At 39.7% G+C, this 26,801-nt stretch overlaps 1 protein-coding gene across 1 annotated transcript; it reads left to right on the top strand.

The window, feature by feature from the left end:
* Positions 1 to 7,492: 7,492 nt before the first annotated feature.
* LOC147177539 (hatching enzyme 1.2-like) lies at positions 7,493 to 19,788 on the top strand. Its single transcript, XM_086071409.1, has 9 exons — positions 7,493 to 7,546; positions 7,648 to 7,675; positions 7,764 to 7,811; positions 7,974 to 8,105; positions 8,707 to 8,827; positions 9,377 to 9,555; positions 10,045 to 10,126; positions 11,191 to 11,377; positions 19,639 to 19,788. Exons 1-9 carry the CDS (start codon positions 7,493 to 7,495, stop codon positions 19,786 to 19,788), a joined length of 981 nt encoding a protein of 326 aa, XP_085927535.1.
* Positions 19,789 to 26,801: the final 7,013 nt, after the last annotated feature.

Genomic DNA, 26,801 nt, shown 5'->3' with positions numbered 1-26,801 from the left:
AACCATGTGACTGTCACCTGATCAGTCATCACTTTTCTTCTTCCCTCCCCCTTGTTATGGGTTTCGTTTAAAGAAATTTACTCAAGATGACGCCAAATCTTTATTTTTTATATCGTGACATTTGAGCAATATAGTATAATATAACAATACAACCATTTGAAATGCCTGGAAAAAGAAAAAAAAAATACAGGTGAACAAAACAGAAATTGAACGGGTAGACTAAAACAAACGACAATAGTTGAAGACAGACGTATTATAAGTGCCAGGAAGCAAGACCTTAAAACAACTGTTGCAGACATCAGCAACATCTCCCAGAGCTCAGGAATCAAACACATAAAAGTAAAGGAGCTACACACACACACACACACATGTATATATATATATATATATATATATATATATATATATATATATATATATAGTTTTTTATTTCCATTTATATTAATTGTTTTCTATTTAATTTTTGAATTATATTTTTGTCAGTTTTTATTTTCACTTTTATTCATGGAGCTGAAAACGCGTTTTAAGCAATAAAAAGTGAATCTTGGCTCTCACATCTAAACTAAACGTAGATTCTAAAATTGTTGCTGTATTTAGTGTATTTTAGCATCCTAAAGATGATTCCAGCATGCATTTGATTGTGTGCATGCTCATTTTGAAGATTTTGACAGTTTCACCTGAAGTGTACAATCAGGGGCTGAAAACGCATTTTAAGCAATAAAAAGTTAATCTTGGCTCTCACACCTAAACGAAACGTTGTAGACTCGAAATTTTTGCTGTATTTAGTGTATTTTAGCATCCTGAAGATGATTCCAGCATGTATTTCATTGTGCGCAAGCTCATTTAGACATTTTTTACAGTTTCACCTGAAGTGTACAATCAGGAGGCTGAAAACGCGTTTTAAGCAATAAAAAGTGAATCTTGACTCTCACACCTAAACAAAACTCTTATTTAGTATATATATATATATATATATATATATATATATATATATACTAAATACAAGTTTAAATATATATTTTTATGTAGGTAATTTAATTAATTACACATTTATTTAATTATTGGTTTATTTAATTCCATATTTAAATAATAAATGACACATTTAATTTTTTCATGACACATTTTTTTTATTATTTAATGATTTATTCATTTATTTAATTTTGGCACTTTTGGCCCTCCATAGTTTTGGTCCTCCATATAACTGCAGCCTCTGTGTCATGCTCATGCACGGTGACTGTGCTAGTACGTCCATATTTGGTACTGCTAACAACATTCAATAACATTTTCTCGACACGCTGAATGGAAAATTAAGATGCCAGAAAATGTTACTGCTAGCAAAATCAGAACATAAAAGCAATGCCAGGTGCACTTATGTGGATTGCACAAAACATAATTATAAAACATTGAATACGCTCACGTCATTCTTTTATGCTTCAGTTTGAAGGTGGATGTCAAACAGCTGTGACCTGCTTGACTGGAAATATTACAGGATCTTCAGATGAAAAGCGTATGTTCCAAATCTTAAAACCAGGTCAATTACAGGTGGCAGTGACTCGGTCCATAAACATTACAGGGTAAAGTTTATGGTAACTGTGGGATTGAGTGAGTTGCTTGAGATGGTGTTAACCGACCAGAGGTGGGCGCGCCACAAAATTTTGAGGGTCCGTCATTTGGCAATCGTCAACAGTCGGGACACACTTCCGTCATCGTCAATCTCTCAGCAAAATGGGACGTCCGTAATTGACGGATTGCCGAATGTATTAACGGATTGACAATTACATTGACGGGCCGTCAATGCTTAGTTCGTTAATCTTTCGAAGTTTCCCGTCAATCGTCAACAAATTGTCTGTCATTCACAGATTGAGGGACCTTCCGGCTTCCATCAATATAGACTGGAAACCGACCTCTGTAACCAACATTGAAATTTGGTCCCGAAAACACACAGAGGCACCTAAAGCAATGCATCAAGTTTGGTCCATATTGAAGTGTTTGTGAAGGGTCCGTTCTCCCGCCAGTTCATATCTTCTTCACATATTTATTTTAAACCTGTCCTGTTTAGGTGCTAGGTCATGCAGATTAGGGAGGGAATTTGATAACCTTTTAATGTCTTAAAAACGTTTTTTGTGTGCAAAAAAAAGGGTGCTTGATATACTCTGGTACATGCAGTTGGACCAAAAGTAAAAGGTGTTACGAAAGTAAGAAGTGGCCCCACACCAATTAACTCAAACCCAGAGGCTTGAATCAACACCGTCATGCATGCTAGTCATCAGAGGTGCCCTGAAGTTGCCATGCAGGCACAATGAGGACAGGTGGACTCTGTCCTCACCCATCCAAGAAGGCGGACAGGGCAGGGCAGGGCAGAATCGGGGTAGAGATCCAGATAGGGTTACTGGTCTATGAATCAACACAGTCACAGATGTATGTTCTTCAGCAGTGATGTCCTGGAGTTTCTGTGCAGGCAAAATGAGGACAGGCAGACTCGGACCTGTCAATCACTCATGATGCACTCATGCGCATACGCTGTTTCAGATTACAAAATGCAGCTTCCTTCAGAGTAGTTTAGACAACTACTACTCTCACAGATGCTAAATTTTAAACCAAAATATTACAGCCCACACTGAGATATACTAAAGACAGTGCACTCAAAGAAAGAGAACATTAGATTTAACTAGGCGTGCAATTTTTGGAGAAATTGCGTGCGAATGCTGAAAGCTGCATGCGAATATTTGAGTGCATGTGGAATGCTTTATTATAACAATAATGTCAGCTGTCATTGAATAAAATGGATGTTAAATAATTGGACAATGATTATTATATGAAGTTGTATTGTAATGTGCTCCGAGTGGGATTTGAACCTTTCCACCCCTTTTTTTTTTAAATTTTATTTTTAACTCTCCAAAGTCAGTTGAGGGCTGAGAGATGCAATCATAATAAGCTATATTGTATTTAAAATATGCAACTTTTAAAATTGTCTCATTAAATGCATACCTTTCAAAACGTGTTGACAACGCCACCGTGTAGTGTAATCTGTTTGTATCCCCTTATTCTTACATGTATCAGATTCACACAGTAACAATTGCATTTGTGAACCCATTTTACCGATGCAGTTAAAACTATAATTCTAATTTTGAGGAAACTTTGATGTAAGAAGAAAAATATTTTCTTTATGTTTGAATTGAAGTTTTGTCCACAAATAACAAAAATATACTGTAATTAGGTATAGTACTGTCGAACATCTGTTAACACGGACTTCAGGTAACTACCTTTTGAAGCTCATCGGGAGAATGCCAAGAATGTGCAAAAAAGTAATCAGTGAAAAGGGTGGCTATTTATTTATGTACTTATTTAATTATTTTCAACTTTTTTTTGTTAGGTACATAACTCCAAATGTGTTTGTTAGTTGTCATAGTTGTCATCATAGTTTTGATGCCTTCAGTGAGAATCTACAATGTACAGTCATGAAAATAAAGCAAATGTATTGAATGAGAAGGTGTGTCAAAACTTTTGGCCTGTACTGTACGTATAGTTCATACAGTAGTCTGGTCGCTAAATGGGAGTGATAAGATGGCCGCCATCCAGCTTCCACCCTGTGGCTAACGTCTTTGATTGGCAATGGAAAGAAAGCATTTTGGTTGGCTAATGACAATGGACGAGGAGGCAGTGGAACAAAATGAAAAGAAGGCAGTTTGATGGGCTAATGACAATGCAACGAAATTGAACCACACCACACAGGACACGGTTTAACGCCTTCTCCAAATCCTCAAAAAAAATGTAGACTGGTTGGGCAAACTCCCATGCACCCTCGAGGACCCTGCCGAGGGTGTAGAGCTGGTCCACTCTTCCACGACCGGGACGAGAACCACCCTGCTCCTCCTGAATCCGAGATTCGACTTCCCGACGGACCCTCCTCTCCAGTACCCCTGAATAGAGTGTGATCCCTCTATAGTTGGAACACACCCTCCGGTCCCCCTTCTTAAAAAGTGGGAACACCACCATGATCTGCCAATCCAGAGGCACTGTCCCCGATGTCCACGTGATGTTGTAGAGGCGTGTCAACCCCGACAGCCCCACAACATCAAAAGCCTTTAGGATCTACGGGCGGATCTCATCCACCGCCGGGGCCTTGCCAACGAGGAGCTTTCCAACCACCTAAGTGACTTTGACGTTTCTAGCTGACCCTCACAATACGTTTAGGTCTGCCAGGTCTGATCGGCATCTTTCCTCACCATCGGAGCCGACACCACCAGGTGGTGATCAGTTGACAGCTCCTCCCCTCTCTTCACCCGAGTGTCCAAATCCAATGACACGACTACAAAGTCGATCATCGAACTGCGGCCTAGGGTGTCCTGGTGCCAAGTGCACATATGGACACCCCTATGTGTGAACATGGTGTTTGTTAAGGACAATCTGTGACGAGAAGAAAGAAGTCCAATAACAGAACACCACTCTAGTTCAGATTGGGGGGGCTGTTCCTCCCAATCACGCCCCTCCAGGTCTCACTGTCATTACCCATGTGAACGTTGAAGTCCTCCAGCAGAACGAGGGAGTCCACAGAGGGTGCGCTCTCTAGCACACCCTCCAAGGACTCCAAAAAGGGGGGGTACTCCGAACTGCTGTTTGGTGCATATGCACAAACAACAGTCAGGACCTGTCCCCCCACCTGAAGGCGGAGGGAGGCTACCCTCTGATCTACCGGGTGAACTCCAATGTACAGGCAGGCGTCAAGCCGGGGCGCAATAAGTATGCCCACACCTGCTCTGCGCCTCTCACCGTGGGCAACTCCAGAGTGGAAGAGAGTCCAACCTCTCTCTCGGAGGATTGGTACCAGAGCCCAGGCCGTGTGTAGAGGAGAGTCCGACTATATCTAGTCGGAATTTCTCTGCCTCACACACCAGCTCGGGCTCCATCCCCACCAGAGAGGTGACATTCCATGTCCAAAGAGCTTGCTTCTGTAGCCGGAGATCGGACCACCAAAGTTCCCGCCTTTGGCCGCCACACAGCTCGCTACGCACCCGACCCCTTTGGCCCCTCCTACAGGTGATGATCCATTAGGAAGGGGGGCCCACGTTGCCTTTTCGGGCTTTGCCCAGCCGGGCCCCATGGGTAAAGGCCCTGCCATCAGATGCTCGCCTTCAAGCCCCGCCCCCAGGCCTGGCTCCAGAAGGGGCCCCCGGTGTTTTTACTCATTATAAGGGGTCTGTTTGAGCTATGCTTTGTCTGGTCCCTCACATAGGACCTGTTTGCCATGGGTGACCCTGCCAGGGGCATACAGAGAACATAGCTCCTAGGATCATTAGGACACGCAAACCCCTCCACTACAATAAGGTGATGACTCACAGAGGATGTTAAATAATTAGACAATGATTATTATTCGAAATTGCACTTTGACTAAAGTCTGGTCCAACCAGGATTTGAAACACATTGCGTCTCCGTATCTATGTATATATGACTTGGTGTCTATGTCTGCGTCTGTCTCTGTGGCTGACTGGAAAATGGCCATATGTACACAAACAGGGAAAAAAAGAGGTTTGCCAAACTGACCTAAAGTGCTTTATGTGTTTGTCTGCTTCTGTGCCAGTCTGACACTTTATCCATTTGTGCCAAATGGCAATAAAATGTACAACGAAAATTGCCCAAAAAATCTGTGGAACACTCAAACCATGTGTTCAGTGTAGTAATGGTGGCCACTCTCCTCTCACCGAATGTTAGTGCGCAGTGCGCATTCGTCAGGTGAATGAAAAACATTGGGAGATGAAATACACTGCTATTATTTTTACTACTAAAAGTGAATTTATATTTTCAACATAAATACAATACACAAGAAATACTACCTCAATTTTCCATTTCTTTGCCTGTGCAATGCTGATAAGCAACAAGCATAATCAGAAAAAAGGAATGCACAGAACAATATGTGGCCACACTGCATTCCTGTTAAAAGAACTGCACGTTCTGAAACGCTGTCTCAGGAAGTTGAGTTCACATTGCAATTATAAGTCAACACTTTAACTGACAGCTTCTAAAGCTTCCCACACTGACTCATGAATCCATCTATCATTCTTTTATTTTATTGTCAATTGTTATTATTTAAAAAAATTCAATACAAAAAAATGAAAACGATGCATGATTTTATAATATTCAAATTTTAGGCTGAGATTAAAATGGGGGGGGGGGGGTAATAATTGAATTTTATTCTTATATTTAATTCCTTGTGTTTTTGTGACCTGCAATTTTGTCAAAGTGCAAACATTGATAAAGCTGCATTAACTTGTTAGCTGCCACAGTCAGTCAGGATAATAACCACACTTCATCAAATTATCCATCAGACATCATATCAAGGATAAATGTGTTTAAAACATTATTGTATTTAGCTTCACGGCACGTTATGTCTGATACCGAAGACATGCTTTCACCACTGTTGGTCTGTCCGTTCCGAAATTGCAGAGATTCACCAGACTCACCCAAAGGCTCCTGTTGACACTTCTGCTTATTCCTTATTCTGTAATTTTGTAAATATAAGATACAACTGACAGAAATGAACACAGTACCGTTGTTTTGTTTTGTTTTTGGTCAGATTAGGCACATGCACACTATGATAATGTTTAAACTAAACTACAAAAACAAGCATTCACCATTTCAATTTGTTTTATGTCTGATGGTAATTTAGCTTCAGGCAAGTTAGTAAAAATCAAAACTATAAAATTATTATTTTTTTTAAATCATCCTTGATTTCCTTGTTTATTAATAGACTTAGTTGTGCTTACAAATTATGCTGGATATTATGCAAAAATAATACCTGGAAAATCTCTTTAAGGTACATTTGTTGAATTCAAATAGTTAATCTGATATTGATGTGCACTAATGAATGAGGTATTCAGAATTCAGAACTCAGACACACCCTTCATGAAAGCAATATAAAGATGAAGAGCTGAGCAACGGCATTGAAGAATCCAGGCCCTGAGACAACAGGTACGCCAAGTTTACTGTAGTACATTCAAGATACGGCCGAAATGAGTTTCCTCCGCAGGGTAGCCGGGCTCTCCCTTAGAGATAAGGTGAGAAGCTCGGTCATCCGGGAGGGACTCAGCGTCGAGCCGCTACTCCTCCACGTTGAGAGGAACCAGTTGAGGTGGCTCGGGCATCTGGTTCGGATGCCTCCTGGGCGCCTCCCTGGGGAGGTGTTCCGGGCATGTCCTACCGGCGGGAGGCCCCGGGGACGACCCAGGACACGCTGGAGAGACTACGTCTCACGGCTGGCTTGGGAACGCCTTGGGATCCCGTCGGAGGAGCTGGCTGAAGTGGCTGGGGCGAGGGAAGTCTGGGCTTCCCTGCTAAAGCTGCTGCCCCCGCGACCCGACCCCGGATAAGCGGAATTGAAGACGGAACGGAACGGAACATTCAATATACGTATTATAAACAACTTACGTTTGCTTTATTCCCCCAGATTTGAAGATTAACAACAGACTACAATCAAACAGCAATCATCACTCCAATCATGACTCCAGCATTTCTCTTTATACTCCAATTGTTACTGATGGGTCTTCCTCCAGTAAGACTACATAGACTAGATAAATATGTGTTAATTCAATTACTTTTTATTTATTTTGTCTTATTAAAAATGTGTAATATAATGATTATTTTGTGTTTCAGACAGTATCTGTTAGTGGCGATGACAAAGGCAAGTGAAATCATTCACAAAACAATTGTATAGCATTCCAAATAATTTTTGTGATATTCTTTAACTGTTGGATCTTTCCCTCACACAGAAAACCTGGACATCACTGGAATAATTGAGAAGGCAAATGCTAACACAAGTAAGAGAACACATTTCTAAACAAGTAAACAATAAACAAACCAATTGTTTGATAGATTTCAAGATTTTCCGTGACGTGTTTTAAAAGTGGAAAAATGCAGACTAATTAAACGACCAATCTTGATTGCTTAATAGAAAAATGCTTCTGCTTGTTCTTTGACAGCTAAACATCTGGTACATGGTGACATTGCAATTAATCTGCTCAGGAATGCAGTCCCCTGCACAGCCATAGGATGTAAATGGCCTAAAACAGGGGATTATGTCTATGTGCCCATCGTTATCTCCAGTGTATTCAGTAAGTCTGTTGTTATTGTACTACATGTATTATGAGACGAAAGAGCTGAATATTGTCTTCAATCAGACATTTTGAGGCATGATAATGAATTAATTGCCAATCCCTGCTCTAAATCAAACCACGACACATCTCGATACACTTTGTTATGTTATAATTGCAACAGCAGAAATACAGGTATCTAAATCATTAACAGATGAACCATTTGAACCCTGCCCATCACAGAGAGCAAGTGACATGGAGCTAGGAATACCATCTCTTGATTTCCCAAGTTAAAATATTTACGTTGTACCAACATATGAATAACTAATATAAATATATATAATATTGCAATTTGATACTCACCACATGCAAATCTCCAAGCAAACTGGTTGTTGGTAAACATCTGGAAACATCAGAATTTCCATTTATCAGAAGGTGGCTTTTGCAAGAAAAAGTTTGCACACCCCCGGTTTAAATAAAGGAGCTAACCAGTTATTTTTATATTAAATCATCTAGACATCTCTGTGAATTTTGATTCTGCAACTTAAAAAATAAATACAAATAAACCATGTTATTATTTGTTATGTTTTATTTTGTTCTTGTTCAACATTTGACTCCACAGGCTCGCAAGAGCGCTCCATCATCATGCAAGGCTTGACTAGTTTCCACGAAAAAACCTGCATTCGCTTTATGCCGAAGCGCTGGTGGCAAAGAGATTACCTGCACTTCGTCTCTGGAGAAGGGTAGAGATATACACACAGTACATTAACTGTAGATGCTATGTGTTGGTGGCCTTTTTAAATGTGATTGGACTCTAAAGCCCCTCTGTGCGTCGTTACCTTACAGTGGTGGAGGGGTTTGTGTGTCCCAACGATCTGAGGCTAGGAGCTAAGTTCTCTGCGACTTTATGCCCCTGGCAGGGTCACCAATGGCAAACAGGTCCTTGGTGAGGGACCAGACAAAGCATGGCTCACAGACCCTTTATGATGAAAAAGATTATTGGATCACGTTTTTTTAACTCCCTTAAACCCTTACATGAGATGTGTAAGAAAGGTTCCAAGACTACTGTTGTAAAAGATATACTTAAAATCTAGTCTTCCTCTTTGAAGTAATCCACCTGGGGTCAAACACACTTTCATAGCCTTTCACTGAACGAAGCAACCAGCCGGATCTCTTAGTGGATGCACGGGTTGACCATCTGGACCACAGAGAGGGCAACTTGGATAGGGGAAAACTCTACTGTAGTTTGGGTTTGAAACATATCTTTGATGACACATCTCCTATTTGCTCAGGTGTTGGTCGTTCCTTGGTCGCAGGCCGAATGGACAGCAAATCTCCTTGCAGAAAAATGGCTGTGTGTTCTTTCGCACTGTGCAGCACGAGGTTCTTCATGCTCTTGGATTCCACCATGAGCAAGTTCGGTCTGACAGAGATGATCACGTCACCATTAACTTTGAGAACATCATTTCAGGTGAGCCTTCCTGATATAACCTCAAAGAGGCCGTGTTTAACCACATTAAAGTACATCAAAGACAAAGTTTGCATTCAGAGCTAAACACTTCACTGCATTCAGTGTTTAATGATGCAACTAAAGTGTCGGCATACACTTTTGCACTCCCACAAAAACACTTAATAAGTGAGTGTTTTATTGTTGTTGTTTTATCTAGTTGAATTATCAATTTAGCATGATTATGTTGGGATGTGTTAATGTTGGTGAGTGTATATAAGGTATTGTATAATACCAACTTTAAGGATGCAGTATTATAGAAACATTTTTTTTTTGAGAGAGAGAGAGAGAGAGAGAGAGAGAGAGAGAGAGAGAGAGAGAGAGAGAGAGAGAGAGAGAGAGAGAGAGAGAGAGAGAGAGAGAGAGAGAGAGAGAGAGAGAGAGAGAGAGAGAGGATTGTACTAGACAGCATCACCATTTCAATATTTTATTCCTGTCTCCTTTTGTGTGTAGATCATGTAGACAACTTTGTGAAGGTGGAGACGAATAATTTGGGTACTCCCTACGACTTTAACTCGACGATGCACTACGCCAAGTAAGTGTTTGGCAAATCTAAAATGAAATACTTTATCCATCTACAAAACGTATCAGGAATTCTGGCATAATTCTTCTTTCTGTAGAAACCCTTCAAATTTTAAACAATTACTGAGGAGTTATCATGCCACGCTCAAGATTGCATTAAAATGTTCAAGACCCAAATAATAACACACAAAGTTATGTTGACAGTTTTCTGGGATATAAAAGGAACAATAGAACAATAAATCTGGATTTCCTAATCTAGACCGCCCCTGTATAGATTTGACACCACGCCTCATGATAGATCAGGCATGAAAATAGAGTCCGTGGTCTTTATTTCTTTAAATAAAATTGCAAGGTGAAGCAATGAATCTACCCCAATGACAAATAGAAGTTATAATTAGCTTTATGTATAATTAGTAATTAATTAAATTAGAGAGAGTCCTTATAACATAAGGTGTACAAGTGTCTAAACATTTTTTTTAACAAGAACAAATATTCAGCAAAGGCGTGTTTCTGTGTTAATTTGTGGAATGATTTTGGAACTGACCTGAAAAGATGTCAGTCACTTGCTGAATTTAAACAATTGTTTAAAAGCAAAGTTAAAAAAAAAAACTTAAATCAGACATGAGCTGTTAAAATTGTATATATGCTGTAATTTCTTTGGATGTGTCGGTATGAGTCTAATGAAAATAGTATATGATTTATAAATGTATTATGATATATGCCTATGAATTTCATGTACATGTGTCGCTGGCAAATGTGCGTATGTTAAAGTGCACTTGTATATATGACTAGGTTTATACATTCCCTTTTGTTGAAATACATTAACCTTATAATTTTATCAACATAAAACAAATAAGTGGTTGACTAGATACGTTTTTAACTTCCTCCTACCCCTTTTGAACATATCAACTCTTTTCTCTCTTCCTATTCTTGTTTTTCTTTTTTTACTTCAACTTATATTTTAAACTTGTAATGTGTTTTCTTTATGTTTATATGTTCAGTAATTCCATAAACCAAACTGCTTTTCATTCATATATATATCCAAAGCTGTTTATTTTGATATTATCTTTCATGCAGATTTTCCTTCTCCAAAAACGGACTACCAACCATTGTTGCCAAAAGTGATCCTGACCTTACATTTGGTCTTTCAAGAGAGATGAGCAGCAATGACATTGCACGTGTCAATGCGCTATATGGATGTGGTAGGTTTGAAAACCACAGTTTTCTTAAGTGTGATAAGTTGGTCAATAACCTTGCAGATAACGTAACGTCTCATCTAATTGCTTGTAATCTATCTAATCAAACTGAAATGTGTAGTAATCTGTGTTTCATCTTGTGTGCATTGAAAACGTGATATAGTAGTTTACATTAACAAGGATGTCGTCATTTGGCAATTCAATCATACATTCACACTTTTTTTTCCCAGGTTAAAAATAGAGGGATTGCCCATCAGATTCTCCCAAGTCTTTTTTTTCTCATCATTATTACACAAGATGACATCATCTGCCATGGAAATAAACTGAAGAAGGAGAATTCACGCTGTGTTCGCTGAAGTCGCGTTCCACTTTCTGATTAGCTTTATTATGCCGTTTGCTCTTTTCCTTTTTGTACACTGGCATAATACTGTATTTGCCAGGTAAAGGAGAGATGTGCCCGTAGGCTACATTCCTACAATTATATTTGTATTTACTCAAACACTAAAAAACTAAGAAACTCTTTTAACGAGTGTATTTGTAACCAGGGTAGATAGATACAAGATACAGTTTTACTTAAAGCAACAGAAAGCTTAAAATGAACACTGGTGCCTCACTAGAGCAATTTAAAATGGCATCTTTTCTTTTGAAATGTTTTGCTGTCCTTAGGCATATTTGTCCAACATTACAATAATTACATTTGAGTGATGTACAGTACATGGTGAATGGGGATGTTCGGAGAATAAAAGAAAATTGATGAGATGTGTTGTGTATTGTTATCAATGGTGCGTATTCCCTTCTCTAATCAAGCTGTGGAATTCTGTTCAAGCAACAGCCTGGGGTTTGAACTCAATGTCATGTTCATTGTAATAATTACTATAGGGCTGTGCAATTATTTTATGCCACAATTACAAAATCGACATAATAATTTTGAGTTGCTTGAATTTATATATTTGCACTTTTTTTTTTTATGACTTATAAATCTTGTTTGGTCCAAAAGGAACTTGCATAATTATAGTGTTTAAAATAAATGTATTTGTCTTAATATTTTTTACATGTTTAAACATTTTCTTGTTTTTTACTCAAAAAAACAAACGATTGTATGAATCATGATTGCAATTATTACAAAATTAATAATTATTAAAGAATCTTTGTGCAGTTTGTCACTTTTTTACTCATGACTGCCTCTGGCCCAAAGCGTAACTGCAGCATCTGTATCAGGCTCGTTCATGGTGCGCGTGCGAGTACGTGCACGATCTTAAAGCGACAGCCACAGTTGACAAAAGAAACTGTGGAGTGTGCAGGGTTCCGCACACTCTACTATAAAGGCAAGATAAACGCTGATAGGTGCAGTCAGAGTAAAACAGTCAGGGGTCTTCGTGCTCATCTGAGCATTGGTGGAGCATGCATGATGTAGAAAAAGCTTTAAAAAACAAAACATAAACAAAAAAAACGATAGAAGTAAGCTTCTGAGCTGGTTGAAATGATACACTACTTCACACTACAGACCATTAAAAGATAAATTAAATCAAATGACTTTGGGTGTTTCCTGTGTCTCAAAAGCTGCATGAATAAAAAATGAAGTGTTCCATTCTAACTCAAATTGGAAACTACTACAGAATGTTTTGGTGTGTCATTTTCAGATGGCTCACGTGCACATCACAGAGAAGGACAGAGTGCTTTGCAGCAATATTGTGCAGTACAATACAAGCAAATGTTGCACATGTCTTGGGATTCCTCTTGCAAGTAGTTGAGGCACACAAATCGCCTCAACTAATACTTAACAAAAAAAAATTTTTCAAGGTATCAAATTTAAATGGATACTTGACTCATTGAGCCATTTTCAGCAGTAAAAAGTAAGTATTTTGTCCAGTATGAATTTGATAACTACATTATTTTACTATTTTTTCCACTTGCCATTGACTCAAGATGGCATCACCTATGCTGAGGAAGTAGGTAACGACCAATCATGGCTCATCTGTTTTCTGCGTTTGGTCAGCAAACTGAGCCATGATTAGTCGTTACCTACTTCCTCAGCACAGGTGATGCCATCTTCATTTGATAGCAAGTGGAAAAAGTCGTTTTTAAAGGTATTAATTCAACATGAAAAATAATAAATTTATCAAATACATTCTTGACAAATTATTAACTTATTGCTGCTGAAAATGGCTCAATGAGTGAAAGTATCCCTTTAAGTTTGAATCTGAAGCAGAGAGTTGCTTTTTTTATTAGGCAAATTAGTTTGGGCTGCTGAAAAGATATAATTGAAAAGTGGGTGTTTGTATTTTCTGTGCTTTTTGTTTCACCAAGTAAATACACTGAGTGATCTAATGCTGGCCAGGTATTTTTGTATTTTTTTTTTAAATGTAACCTTCAGTATGATATGAAGTTTAATTTAGAGCACTAGTTAACAAGATTTGGTGATCTTACAGAAGTTATTGGTCTGGCTGATCCAATCCAAGTTGCTTTGATAGCAAAAAAATCTGAATACACTGTTGATCCAGATTACACCATTTGAACATCGTGGCCTAGTGTTTGTAATTGATGTACAGTACTTTTAAAGGGACAGACACTTTGTATAATTTTTCAATTCTTCATTGTTCATTAATTTTAAAACCCATTCATTTCAATGATACGCAAAAATATATCACATCAATGTACTTTTAAATAAAAAAATAATAATAATTATAAGTCTAGCAATTGCTAATTATATTACATAGGTCGTCCTGCACCAGGAATAGTGCCCAGTGGACTGCTGTTGCTTTTAAAAGTTGCTTTCTCCTAAAGGAATGAATGTTGAAACAAAAAATAAACCCTTAAAAATCCTGATGTAGGTTATCTTATTGGATGATACAATGCTGGCTGTGCAAACTGAGGCCAGTAAGAGAAGCCCACAGTATATTACTCTGTGCCTTTGTCCTGGAATGAATTTAAGACTTTCAAATTGGCCATGATGATCTCTTTGTTTTGTTTCAAATTAAAAGATGACAACAAATTTTATGCCAGTTGCTCCTGCTCTGACTTGTAGCACACACGCACGCACGACTGGGGGTGGAAGGCGTTTTCCAAGCGCCCATCCACAGTGGCCAAATGTACATCATCCACAAGTGGAGGTCTTTTTGCAGTTCCTTTGAGATGTGCTCTGCCCATGCCGATCTCCTGCATCTAAATAATATGTAGACTGCACGGTTCTATCTCTGTGCTGAATTTAAAGAGATTGTGGGGAGCTGCTTCAAGGCGGTGTAGCGATTATTTGGGTTGCCGTAATGGCTTAATGAGAAATTTAGACGGTACTAAGGGGTGTTGTAATTTCCTCAGCAACCTCTGGGGCACCACGTTGACTTTGCTTGTTTGTAGGAGCAAAATAAACTATACAAATCCTATTATCAAGTATTCATAATCTGAAGTTGCTACTTTAGTTAATCATGGAGTTTTTTGCTTTCATAAGAGAATTACTTATCCATTCAGTAAACACAAATGATTCGGCAGAAATTGAATTTTTAGACAACAAATTTATTTAGTAAACACACATATATCAGTCACAGCCTAACCTATTAATGAAACGGAATAAAAATGTGAATCAAAGATAAAAAGAAAACTTTGAAATTGTACTTTATCGAAATAGTACAATATCGCTTTTATTTTTGCGAAAAAACTGTAATGAAAACGCAGCTATTGTCATATAAAAATTGTAACTCAGCAAATTTGCATCTCAATTCAAGTCGCCACCTATTTGTGCACAGCCAAAAACCAAACAAAAACCAGACGATGGCATAATGTGCACCCCTGAATACGCCCAAATGACATGATGATATTATCAATGCTGTGAAGGATTTTTATTTAGATTTTTACATGAATACACTACAGATAGTATGTTGGGTACCATAGCTGCCTCACATGATGAATAATTATTTTGGGTTGTGACCTTCTGTATGGGGTTTACAAGCAATTCGTCTTTCAACACACAAATCGTTGAAAATGACTACCTGAACAAGAAGTGAAGTGAAGAGTGAAGTCTAATCACTACCCACTGTGATGGAAAGAAGAAATGGAGAAATATTTTGTGGACTGATGAAAGCAACAGTTTTCTTTTTGTGTGCAGAAAGTTGGCCATTACAGTACACTGAAGAAAGTGGTGTTACAAGCAATAAATTGCAACATCAGAATGTTTCCCTCACTGTGTTCTTGGGCCTATTTATCACATTCGGTGGATCATGGATCAGCTTGCATGCATAAAAATATTTTGAGCAGCATCTTGGTTATACACCCACAAAAGCAAGTTATGGCGTGGTAAACCCAATCCCTGGACCTTAATCTAATAGAAATGTTTGGGGGTAAAAAATAAATAAATAATAAAAAACGCTGTGTCTGTTTCTCATCTTTATTTTCATGCTATGGTTTGGGAATTTTGGTGAACAGAGGGGTTATCATTAGACCAGCTAAAAGCAAGTCTAATTTGTGGTGCATGTGGTGTGACCTAATTTTTGTGGAATTGATCGAGGTGCAGGCAAATTCTGAGCTTGGTGGATGGATGTCATCGTATTTCATTCATGAATATGACAACAGCGTGCATCGAACCCGCGTAATCATCATACAAATTAACTGAACTGAATTGAATTGTTATTGGTGTTATTATTATTAATTCATTTATTTGATCAACGATCACATTGGAAAGTGATTAAATGCGAATTCCACAGCAGCAATCTGATCATCCTGCCTAACTTTACATCATCCACCCGAGGAGGTCTGCTTCGATTTTTCGCATGAACTCCAGCAAGTCTATTTCTGTTTTCACAATATCAAAGGGTGAGCACGCTGATTTTAAAGTGTATGAGGGGAGTCACTTATGTTATCTGGCAAGCCCTCCCGCAACGACAAATTGTCAATTGTCAAATCATAATGGGTTGGAACAGGTAAGGTTAGATTTTTTTTTCAACAGAATGTTACATAGATAACACTGTTTGTACAATTAATACTGGTTTAGTGATTCACAAGAATGCTAAATCCTAATTAAATTACTCTAAATATTTGGGTTATTTTAGTTATTTTAAATTGTTATTAGGTGCGTTTGCTGAATTTTGCTTGTTTTGTAATTATTTTTCATTTTATTTTGTTCTTGTATGTTTATTACAGTTTTGGTTTTTGTTTTGTTTTCATTCTTTTTCATGTTCAAATAAACTCAGCCCAATACTGAATTGTCTTCTTTTTTTGAGAAAGTATCTAAAATATGGAAAAATGTATCTATGTTTTGATTTACTGTATATAATGCAATGTTTTCAACTGCTATTGTTTTGAACACTACGGCACCATTATTGCTTATGAACAAATGAGGTGACGTGGAATGCATACGCTATGACACCACATCCCATGACACGGAAACAATCACATTTGTTCTCAAACTCTTATATGGAAAGTTCAGTACAAGTGCCTCAACGCTGAATCAGTGACCGCTGGGCATATTATGCATATACTATAACCACTATTTGTTTGTATTTTGACATTATTAATGTTGTTTTTACATACAACAGAGGCATAATAGGCAGTTTGAAGCAAGAAGGTTTTGTTTGAACGACCTTGTTCTGGAGTCATCCAATTTGAAATCAAAGGAAAACATTCAAGGAAAATATGCATCATATATTAGTTCTTCCAAGACCTTAGCTCAGTAAACATTACATGACTAATTCTAGGTGTGTGTTTTTCTTTTTCTTTGACTTATTTTTGCAAAACTTCTCAGTATTCCAACTGTGTATCAACACAAGCTAGTTTTCATTTGTTGACAAAATCATGGCAGTGTGTTTTATTGTGCTTACATTTGATATTTGCCCAATCCTTTTTACACTTGTGTGGTTTGTGAGAATGCTAAACAAAAAACTAAAAAACCCTGAAAACTCACTTGAGAATGCTACCCCGTAAAAGAAAATAATTTGACTGACAGGAAAGAAAACTACATATTTTTAAAAAAGTCAGACACACCCTTTTTTTTGAGACAAATATAATCAGCAAGAGCTGAGCAGAGCTGAAAGATCCAAGAATTGGGGCGTTCGCGACACAGGGAAACCTGCTCTCCACAACTGCATCAAAATTATTCTTGTTTTTTCCAAAATAGAAAATTTACTCAATCAGACTGCAACCGCGCTAACAATAAGCACCAGCATGTTTACAACAACAACATTCTTGACTCATCACTTATTTTCATACACTGATAACAGTTTCAACTTTTGGGCTTCTGGAAAACGAAAATAGAGACCTTAATATTTATTTTTTCTTAGTAACAACACGATTTCAATGATAACAACTGCCAATAATTCAAATACATTCATACATACAATAATTGAACAATTGATATGAAATCAACTCATACATACATTGCAAATACAATGCCAAAAGTTTAACTTAAACTTTGAAAACACCAAATCCTATAATTATCTACTGCTAAACTGTTTATTATGGGTTTGTAAACTTGATCTTACTGGAGAAACAGATGCAACAGACAGGAGCAGAACAGTGATAACAATTGGCGTCATGGTGTTGCTGTTGTCTAAAAATGAAGAAAAAACTGAAGGTAAATCGTTAAAAGTGTGTAAGTATGTGTGAGAGAGAATTTGAAGTCAAAACAATGCAGGTAACAAAGGAGTCATTTTGTCTTACCAGTGCTGCCAGGTGTGCTTTTGGTAACTGGTGCTTCATCTCATTTTATAGTTTGGATAGAGGGTGTGTCTCTTGTGTATTCCATCCCCTCAAACCTTATATGGAAGTTTCCATGGTTTGTTGTAAGGAATAATGACACTTGAGGCTGGAATGAATCAATAACAATAACAACACAATAACAACTAAAGGTTTGTGTGTGTGTGTGTGTGTGTGTGCGTGGGGGAGTGTGTGTGTGTGTGTGTGTGCGTGGGGGGGGGGGGTGGTGTATATATGATATATACTTGTGTATATATGTATATATTGATCTTTTCTTTCTTCAATTATTATTTTTGTGAATTGGTGAATTATCTGCGTTGTCATTGGTTCTAAATGCCAGAGAATGTCATTTGTCATTAAGGGTAGTAAATGAATTATGCCATGAACTCCATTGTACAAGTCATTGTGGGGCGGCATGGCTCAGTTTGCCCCATTTCGAAGTATCCTCGAGTCATGTACTGAACACCCAGTAGGTGAATGCGATGTTAGTGTGCAGTGCTTTGAGGGCCTGAACAGGTGGAATAGCGCAATACAGGTGAAAGACCATTTACTATTGAATCTGCCATCCATCATATTACTACAAATTGCTTGGTGGAAAAATGTTGGTTGTCTGCCACCATGCATTTTTAATTTGTAAGTGAATTTGAAAAACTGAAAGGGAAAAAACATCATTAAAGAGTTCCGTCTACTCTATTGTTCCAGATTGATACCTAAAATGATGACTAATGTTTTGGGCTGAAAGGAATTTGGTGCTCTACTGTAAGGTGTAATTTACTTGTCATTTGGAGAAAGGCTTATTATTTAGTTTTTTTCCGCGTTGTGCAGTTGGGCAATTATCACCTCGAGAAAATATAATATCCCCTCAAATCAAGCCCTTATATGGAAGTTTCCATGGTTTGTTGTAATGAATAATGACACTTGAGGCTGGAATGAATCAATAACAATAACAACTAAAGGTGTGGGGTGGGGGGGGGGGGGGGGGTGATTCAAGATATTGCACTTTGCTCTAGTTGAGATGAATTATTCTGACGGGTTTATTGAACTTGTTTTATGCCTAATTGAAAATTAAACTTTATTATACTGTTATTTAGAGGTTAATATTGGCTAATTCAAGTCTGAATGGACAAGTGTAAATTATAATAAATCAGTTAAATCAACAAGGTGGTCTGAATGTTCATTTGCACTGAATGGAAAATAATTACATAAATGTCATGTATTTTGAATAATTATGTGTATTAGATAAGATAAATAAAATGTAATTCAAACAAGTATATGCTATTCAGCTTGTATAGATAACATGATTATTATGCAATTCAAACAATATACTTTATGTGTTTTAAATAAATACTCTCATTATTACTTAATTGGAGTAATTATACTTTATTAATACTAAATACATAAATCTGAGGATTATGCATTTCAAATAAATAGGCTTTAATACACTAATGAATATGTACCACAAACGGTTTATTTGCCAGGTTTGTGTTAAAATTATGTAAAAATGGTAAATGCTAATTTGTCATGTAATAAAATTAAATACAACTTCAATGTTAGGCTTAAATATTTCTGTGAGTTACTTGGAACATAAACGTGAAATTATTGTGTAACAGTGAATTCTACGCATAATACAGGACAATTGCCGACCCAGTACAAGAGCCCAACACAATCTGTACAAGTCTGCTTACTAGTACCTCCTACTTCATTCGGTTCCTTCTCCTCCACCTCCTCCTTCAATGAGGCCAACACACCTTCCTCTTCCTTCTCCTCCAAGAACGGCACCACCTCCTCATCACCATGACTTGAGTCACTCAGTCCTTCAATACTTCCTCCACTAGTGGCCTTAACAGCTGATGTTTCTGTTGCTAATAATAAATGTATATGTAATCATAATAATGTTAACTATTGTCTTAAGACACACAGCAATTGATGTAAGAAAACCACACACACACACATAAATATCTCTCTCACACGCGACCCCCCTCTCCCATCACACACACACGCGTGCTTATGCGAAAGTAATTCAGCTAATTTGTCCACATATCAATTAAAATGGAAGCATTGCTTAACTGCTAACTGTGTTGTGATCAAATCACAGATGGAGGTCTTCTTGATGATTTCTTGATGCTGAGCATTGCAACAACAATCAATCAATGATGCTCCATTACCAAATCCTTTGCATTAAATGTATGGACTACTTGGTCTAATATTGAGCCATATTAAATGTGCTTTCCACGGGGCCTACCTGTCGACGTGCTGCTGGAACCTGCCTCAGCATCTATGGGCCCCCTTTCTACACTAAAAAGCTTAGTCATTTTTGCACATTTGGTTGCACTTTCATGAAGCATTTATATTTTCTCCCATCTTATTTTTTCGGCACCACCCATTTCCTTCACTTACTACACATAAGAGAATCTCTATACAAAGTTATACAAAAAAATTATGCCGCGTGGGATTTTTTTTTTTTAATACTCAGTTTAGAAATATTAGTTGGAATAAAGCATGGCTTGTTCCTTTTACGTTCTTCATTACAAATAAAGTTAAGGAACTACATTTAAAAAATATTACATAATATTTACCCAACAAACATGTATGTTTCACATTTTGTAAATATTGATAACAAATGTTGTTTTTGTAAAGTTGTACCGGAAAGTGTAACACATTTATTTTTTGATTGCCCTATTAGTGCTGCTTTTTGGAAGGATATTGAAAAACAAGATTATATTGGAAAGCAAAAACATTTTGAGTTTAAGAACAAAACATTGTCAGCTTTGGTTAACTTGTATGTTTTAAGGGGAAATTTCTATATCCATAAATGTACATTTTTAAAATTGAAACCTTTGTTCAAATTGTTTTTGATTGAAATAGAAAATTACTTTAAGTCTCTTAAATTTGTAACAAATAAGAAATATAATTTGATAATTAGTGATACTTAAATGTTTTTCTTTTTATGTTTTTTTTTAAATTGTATTTTTTTTAACTCTTTGACCGCCATAAACGTTATAAAACGTTTAGCATAAACCTACGGAAGGAAGCCGAGGACGTTAAAAGACATTCACTATGTTTTTTTTTGTTTTTTTTGGAAACGGGTGGAGGAAAGCCTTGGGCAGCTGTGCTGAAAGTATCAGGCAGATCTGGTTAGTATAAGGACTCGTTTTGGCCCCTAGATGGCAGCGATGACTCTCTTTGCACAAGGTTGGATGGGCCGCCCACCGTGGGCGTCAGTAGAAGACGTGAAGCGGAGCTAGAGTGTTGAGGAGACAATGGCTGATGAAGCCACAATGGCTGACCAAGCAACCGGTTGCAAGCAGCTCACGCTTGAGCATTTTTTTCAAAGACGGAAAGCATCGATCAATACTAAAAAGCGCATTGATGTCGACTATGATGATGACTCCGAGCTTGACGCCAAAGTTGGAAGCCTTGACGCGACTGTTATGATCACGTAGTAAGCCTCACCGGCTAAGCGCGGCTAGCGCGGCTAGCGCTGCTAAGGCCGGAAAACAAATGCAAATGCTGTTGCGTCTCCTTGCACGCAGGGGAGAAAAAACAAAAAGAAAAACTGTCGTTGAAACATCCACATATTTGTAAATAGCACCACAGTTGCACACATTTGTAAATAGTTTGCCAAATTGTTGTCAAATTGTTACACTGTTGAATGTAAATAAACGTATTTTGCTATCAAAAAACACTTTTTCATTCTTGGTGGTAGTGTTTTATAGAAGTAAAGCACTATTTAGGTGTTTGTGGCATCATTCATGTACAAAAAGAAGTGTAAAATTCACTAGAATGCATGAAATAATATCGTTTCACTAAAAGCTTGATTTCTCCGTATTTGAGTCCAAAACAAGCGAAATCGGGTGAAACTAACCATTCTCTATTGTTGATTACTAAAGAACGGAATAAGGTAGAAACAAACTATTTTTTTCTGATGAAAGATGAAAGTCCAATCTTTCCTTTGGTAGGATGTGTGTTTCCATAGTCCAAACAGAACATTTTCTGTGGACCTTGAAAGATCAGTCAAAATGCTTAAATCGGCTGGCACTGACGGCATCCCTTTTCTGAAAACGTCTGGCAGTCAAAGAGTTAATGTGATTCATGTAAATTGGATTGATTGATATTTGTATTCATTTTCTATGTTCAATAAATAGTTAAAAAATAGGATAGAGAAGCTCAAAGAGAGGTTGGTGCTATGTCATTTAAAGATTTGAAAACAAATAGAAGAAAATGCACAGGCAGCCAGTGGAGGGAGGCTAAAATCGGGGTAATGTGGTCCCTCTTTCGTGCACCATTTTGAACCATCTGTAGACGTGCTATAGAAGACTTGCTAACTCCAAATTACAGTGCATTACAAGAATCCAGGTGACTCGTGATAAAAAGCATGGATTAAAATTTGAAGGTGTTCATTTAAAAAAAAAAAAGGCCTAACTTTAACAAGTTGTCTAAGTGATCAAAAGCTGGATTTTACTACGGCACCAACGTTCAACTGCTTTTAACCAAAATGGATTAATTCAGAGGAAGAAAAGTGAGGATGAGAGGAGGGAATCCATGTAGGACGAGCAGAAGATTGAGGTTGAGGAAGAACTGAAATAGGAGAACGTCCTCAAAGAAGAAGAGGACCAAATTTGTCAAATGCAACTTTGCCGTCCAACACTATTTGATAATGTCATCAACCTGCATTGATTGATGCTGAGAAAGGCCTTCCAACAAGACAATGGGTTTAAAAAAGAAAAAAGAAAAATAATTTAACGAGGATATTGCCTACGATGTTGATGAAATTTGCTGGTCAGATCTAACGAGGCTAGGGGTAAGGCAACCTCAGCCTTGCGTGTTTTAGAGGTCTCCTTTTCCAACACAGGTGATTCAAATGATCAACTCATCAGCAAGCTCTGGAGAAGCGTAGGAGAAGAATCGTCACCTATGTTGGAGGAAGGAGACATCTCAAAGACAGGACTGCGGCTCTCTGGAAACAGAGACCTGAACTCTGCGATTTATTTGTATTTTTTTAGGAGTACAGTATTTTTATTTGTCTATTTTCTGGGCATACAGTGTTGGGACACATTTTGTTGTGATTGTCTAAACTGATTTTGGTATATGAAGACAAATTAATCCTATTTTCAATGGTGTGTAGCATTGATCTTGTGTTTGACTAAGTTACCATATTGTGTTTTTGTACTTTCTTTGTGTACTTCGCTTACTGTAACTTCTGAAAGATGATTAAGTAAAGAATTGCAGTGTGTAACTGGTTCAAACAGAGTTCAACCTTATGACACGTGTGTATGTCATATGGCAACATAAGATGTTTTTTTTATACATGTGTTTAGAGTTTTGCACAGGATCTCAGATGTTCTGCATCTCATGTGCATGGTTCTGCTAATTGTGTGTAGTATTTTTAAAATCTGAGCCCTGTTTTGGATTTCGTGCTTAAGCAATCGTAAAAAACTAATATCGTGGCATGACAACGACGATATATTGTGGCAGTTTTAATATTGCGATATAACAATATTGGCGTTATCGTTACACCCCTATGGATGAGCGGTGCTCCCTGAAACAACTTTTAGGGATCAAAACATGCATTGACAAGCGAGGGACAAGAGCATAAAATGGTTTTATAAATCTCACATTTTTTCAGCGTACGTAAAGTTTGGGTTTCGTTCGTAAGTACTTTAGTACTTTTGCTCACGCACAGTTTTATAAATGAGGTCCCTGGTGTTACTGTGATGAACAAATGTTGCTGTGACTGTCTTACTGACAGCGTACGCTAAATAAGCAAATACCCAGGCATAAAATGAAGGAAAAAAATGATATTATGCTTTGCAGGATGATAAACCTTCTAATGGTTCTAATCCCGCAGTAAGAGAGCTCGTACCAGCCTACTAACTAGCCCAGTAAGTTTCATAGTTCACAAAACAAAGAAGTGGCTCTAAATGTTTATTTTTCTCCACCATAAAGATTGTATAGGCTTGCACAAAATTGTGAAGAAAAGCTTGTGATCTTCACAGGCATGCAGAAAATGCTCATCCCTCTGTACTATGTTTTGCTTATTCTTTTTTTTTTTTTTTTTTAAGAGCTCAGTATTGTTCATTCGGAAATGTCATCATCATTGCTCTTTTTTTTTTTTTTTTTTTTTTTTAAATGTATTTATATATATATATATATATATATATATATATTTTTTGTGTGTGTGTGTGTGGGTGAGTATGTGTATGTGCGTGCGTGCGTGCGTGCGTGTATTTGTTAGCTCACCAGAAAACCTATTAGAAAAAATCTCATACCGTTCACCTAAACCGAACACCAGGAGACCCGAGGGGACCGAAGAAAACCAAGGGAGGTGAAATCCAGCACCGACCAGACACCCCCCACCAGAACTCCTCCCCAGCCCAAGAAACATCCAGACCCCAACAAAACCAAAAAACATAAAATCAGGGAGGCCTCAAGAGACCAAAGGAGAGACCGAGAAAAGGAAGGAAGGACAGACGAAGCCGCGTGAGATCCGCAGACACCAGCCTCCACCGATTCAATAACCTGAGGAGGAAACAGATTGTGTCTGAGTTTCGGTAGATGCTGGTGTGGTGGATCTGGCATGCATGAACATCTCCACCAAAGAGGGGAGCCGTCGACCCCCGCCGGAACAGAGCAAGCGCAACACCTCAGGGCCCCCCAGGCCGCGGCAGCGCCAAAGGACGACCCCCGGGCCCCGCCAGGGCCACCGGCCGGAGAGCAAACCCAGGAGCAGGAGCGCCCCCCGCCCCAACACGGCCCGCGCCCCCGGCCCAACGCAGCAGGACGGGGCACTGCAGGTCCACCAGGCACCCCACCGGCCCCCAACCCCCGCCCCCCCCCACGACCCCCCGCCCCCCATCCACCCCCGCCACCCACCCCAACCCAGCCCCAGCCGCCCCCACGCCCCCAATCCCCCAGACACCCCCCACCCCCAGCACCCCCCACCCCGCAACCCCCACCACCGCCCCCCCCCCAACAAAGCCGCCCCCCCCAACCCCACCCCGACCAACCGGCAGCCCCCCAACCCCCGACCCCCAGCCCCCGGGGACCACCCGCACCCAGGCACCGGCGCCGAAGAGGGGCCGGACAGCGGAGCGGAGAGGGCAGCCGCGCCCACCCCACCCCCCGCCGTGTGGAAGGACGGAACACCGGGGGCAGAAGGGGGAGATGGGGGCACCGGAGGGCGGCCGACACCCCCGAACCCAAGGCCCAGCGGGGGAAGGCCCCGATCGTCACCCCAGCGTTCTTTGTGAAAATTAAACCCTGTTACTGAATCCGCCAGCTCGCGGACTGGCGAACTCTACCCCTAAACCGTGAATGTGACCCCACCCAGTGTATATACAAGTGTGTGTGTGTGGTGCATTAAAATTAGGAGCAGGTGAACCGGAGCCGATGGAAATGATATTCCCACGCTCCGATCCACCCGCCACCCAAGCATGTTGCTGAGTGTATGTGGTGCATTAAAAAAAATAGATAGGGCGGGGGGGGGGGGTGGCGACACGGACAGGGGACCGCAGCACTGCTCTATACTGCGGCCCCCAACCGATGGCACCCCCACAAGCCCCCCCCCCCCACCCACAAGTTGTGTGGTGTATTAAAATTGGAGGGGAGTTGTAGGGTGAAGACGGTGTTTCCACCCTACCCCCCCCCCCAAAGTGTGTTATGTGCCCTATATGTCTATAAAAGTGTATTGTGCAAACCTAGTGTAGTGAGTTAAGAGGAGTGACCAGCGGGGCCCTCCCCAACCGGGCGGGGGCAGGAGGCGCACCGGCCCACCAAGCCCTCACCCACCCCCGCCGGCCCCCATAGCACCGAGACCCGGGCCATGGATGGAACCCCCGGCCCAGGGGAGGGGAAGGAAGGCGTACCGGGGAGGGGGAAGGGAGGAGGGAAGGGGACGACAAGAAGGGCAGGGGGCAGCGGCAGGGACGCAAGGAGAGGGGGAGAGGAGGAGGAAGGGTGACGAGGGAGAGGGGACAGGGAGGCGGAGGACGGGCGGGGAGAGGCGAGGAGGGAGAGGCAGCAAGGGGGAGGAAGGGGGAGGGGAGAGGGAACCACCGGGCACCCCGGCGGCCCACAGGCCCCGAACCGCGTCGCCGGGCCCAGAGCGACGGACCGCGCCGGAGCGGCGCCGCCCCCGACACCAGGGAAAGCCCCGCAACGCAGCACCCCCCAAGAGACCCAGGGAACGGCCAAGACGCAGCCGCCACCCAGCAGCCAACAGAGGGGCAGACCCGCCCACTCCCCGCCAGGGGGGACAGCACCCACAGAATTAACCCACTGGCATGCCGTGAATCCGAATATCAACCCCTGGTGCCCATCGGAGGTGAATCCGCTCGATCCCGCTGGCAGCAGCCGGGTTCCTGACTATAGAAACACAACCATTAGTTACAAATTGCCTAATACAGAAACATCAATGCAAGTTATAACGCTGCTGTGGCTCTCGCTAACAGGCAGAATTAAAATCCAAGTTTAGGTTAAAAAATTCTATATACGTAGACCATGTTTCTTTAAATTTTGACATTTGGTTTTTATTTGAGGCAGATATTTTTTCCATTAAAATATGATTTATGAGGAGGTTAGACCATTGGTCGATATTCAAAGTTTGTTTATTTTTCCAGTTAACAAGAATTGTTTTTTTTGCGATAGTAAGGGCTACAAGTATAGATTGAAATTGTTTATGTGGTAAGTCAATTGTTGTTAAGTCACCTAGCAAACACAAGTTTGGAGAGAACGGTATCCTACAGTCCAAGACAGCGGAAAGTTTTTCTAAGACTTTAGTCCAGAAACACATAACCGGAGTACATAACCATA

This window comes from Leptonotus elevatus, chromosome 3, assembly GCF_054856555.1.
Source record: "Leptonotus elevatus isolate MCC_2025b chromosome 3, RoL_Lele_1.0, whole genome shotgun sequence".
NCBI lineage: Eukaryota > Metazoa > Chordata > Actinopteri > Syngnathiformes > Syngnathidae > Leptonotus > Leptonotus elevatus.
This window is presented reverse-complemented; position numbering and strand designations above follow the sequence as displayed.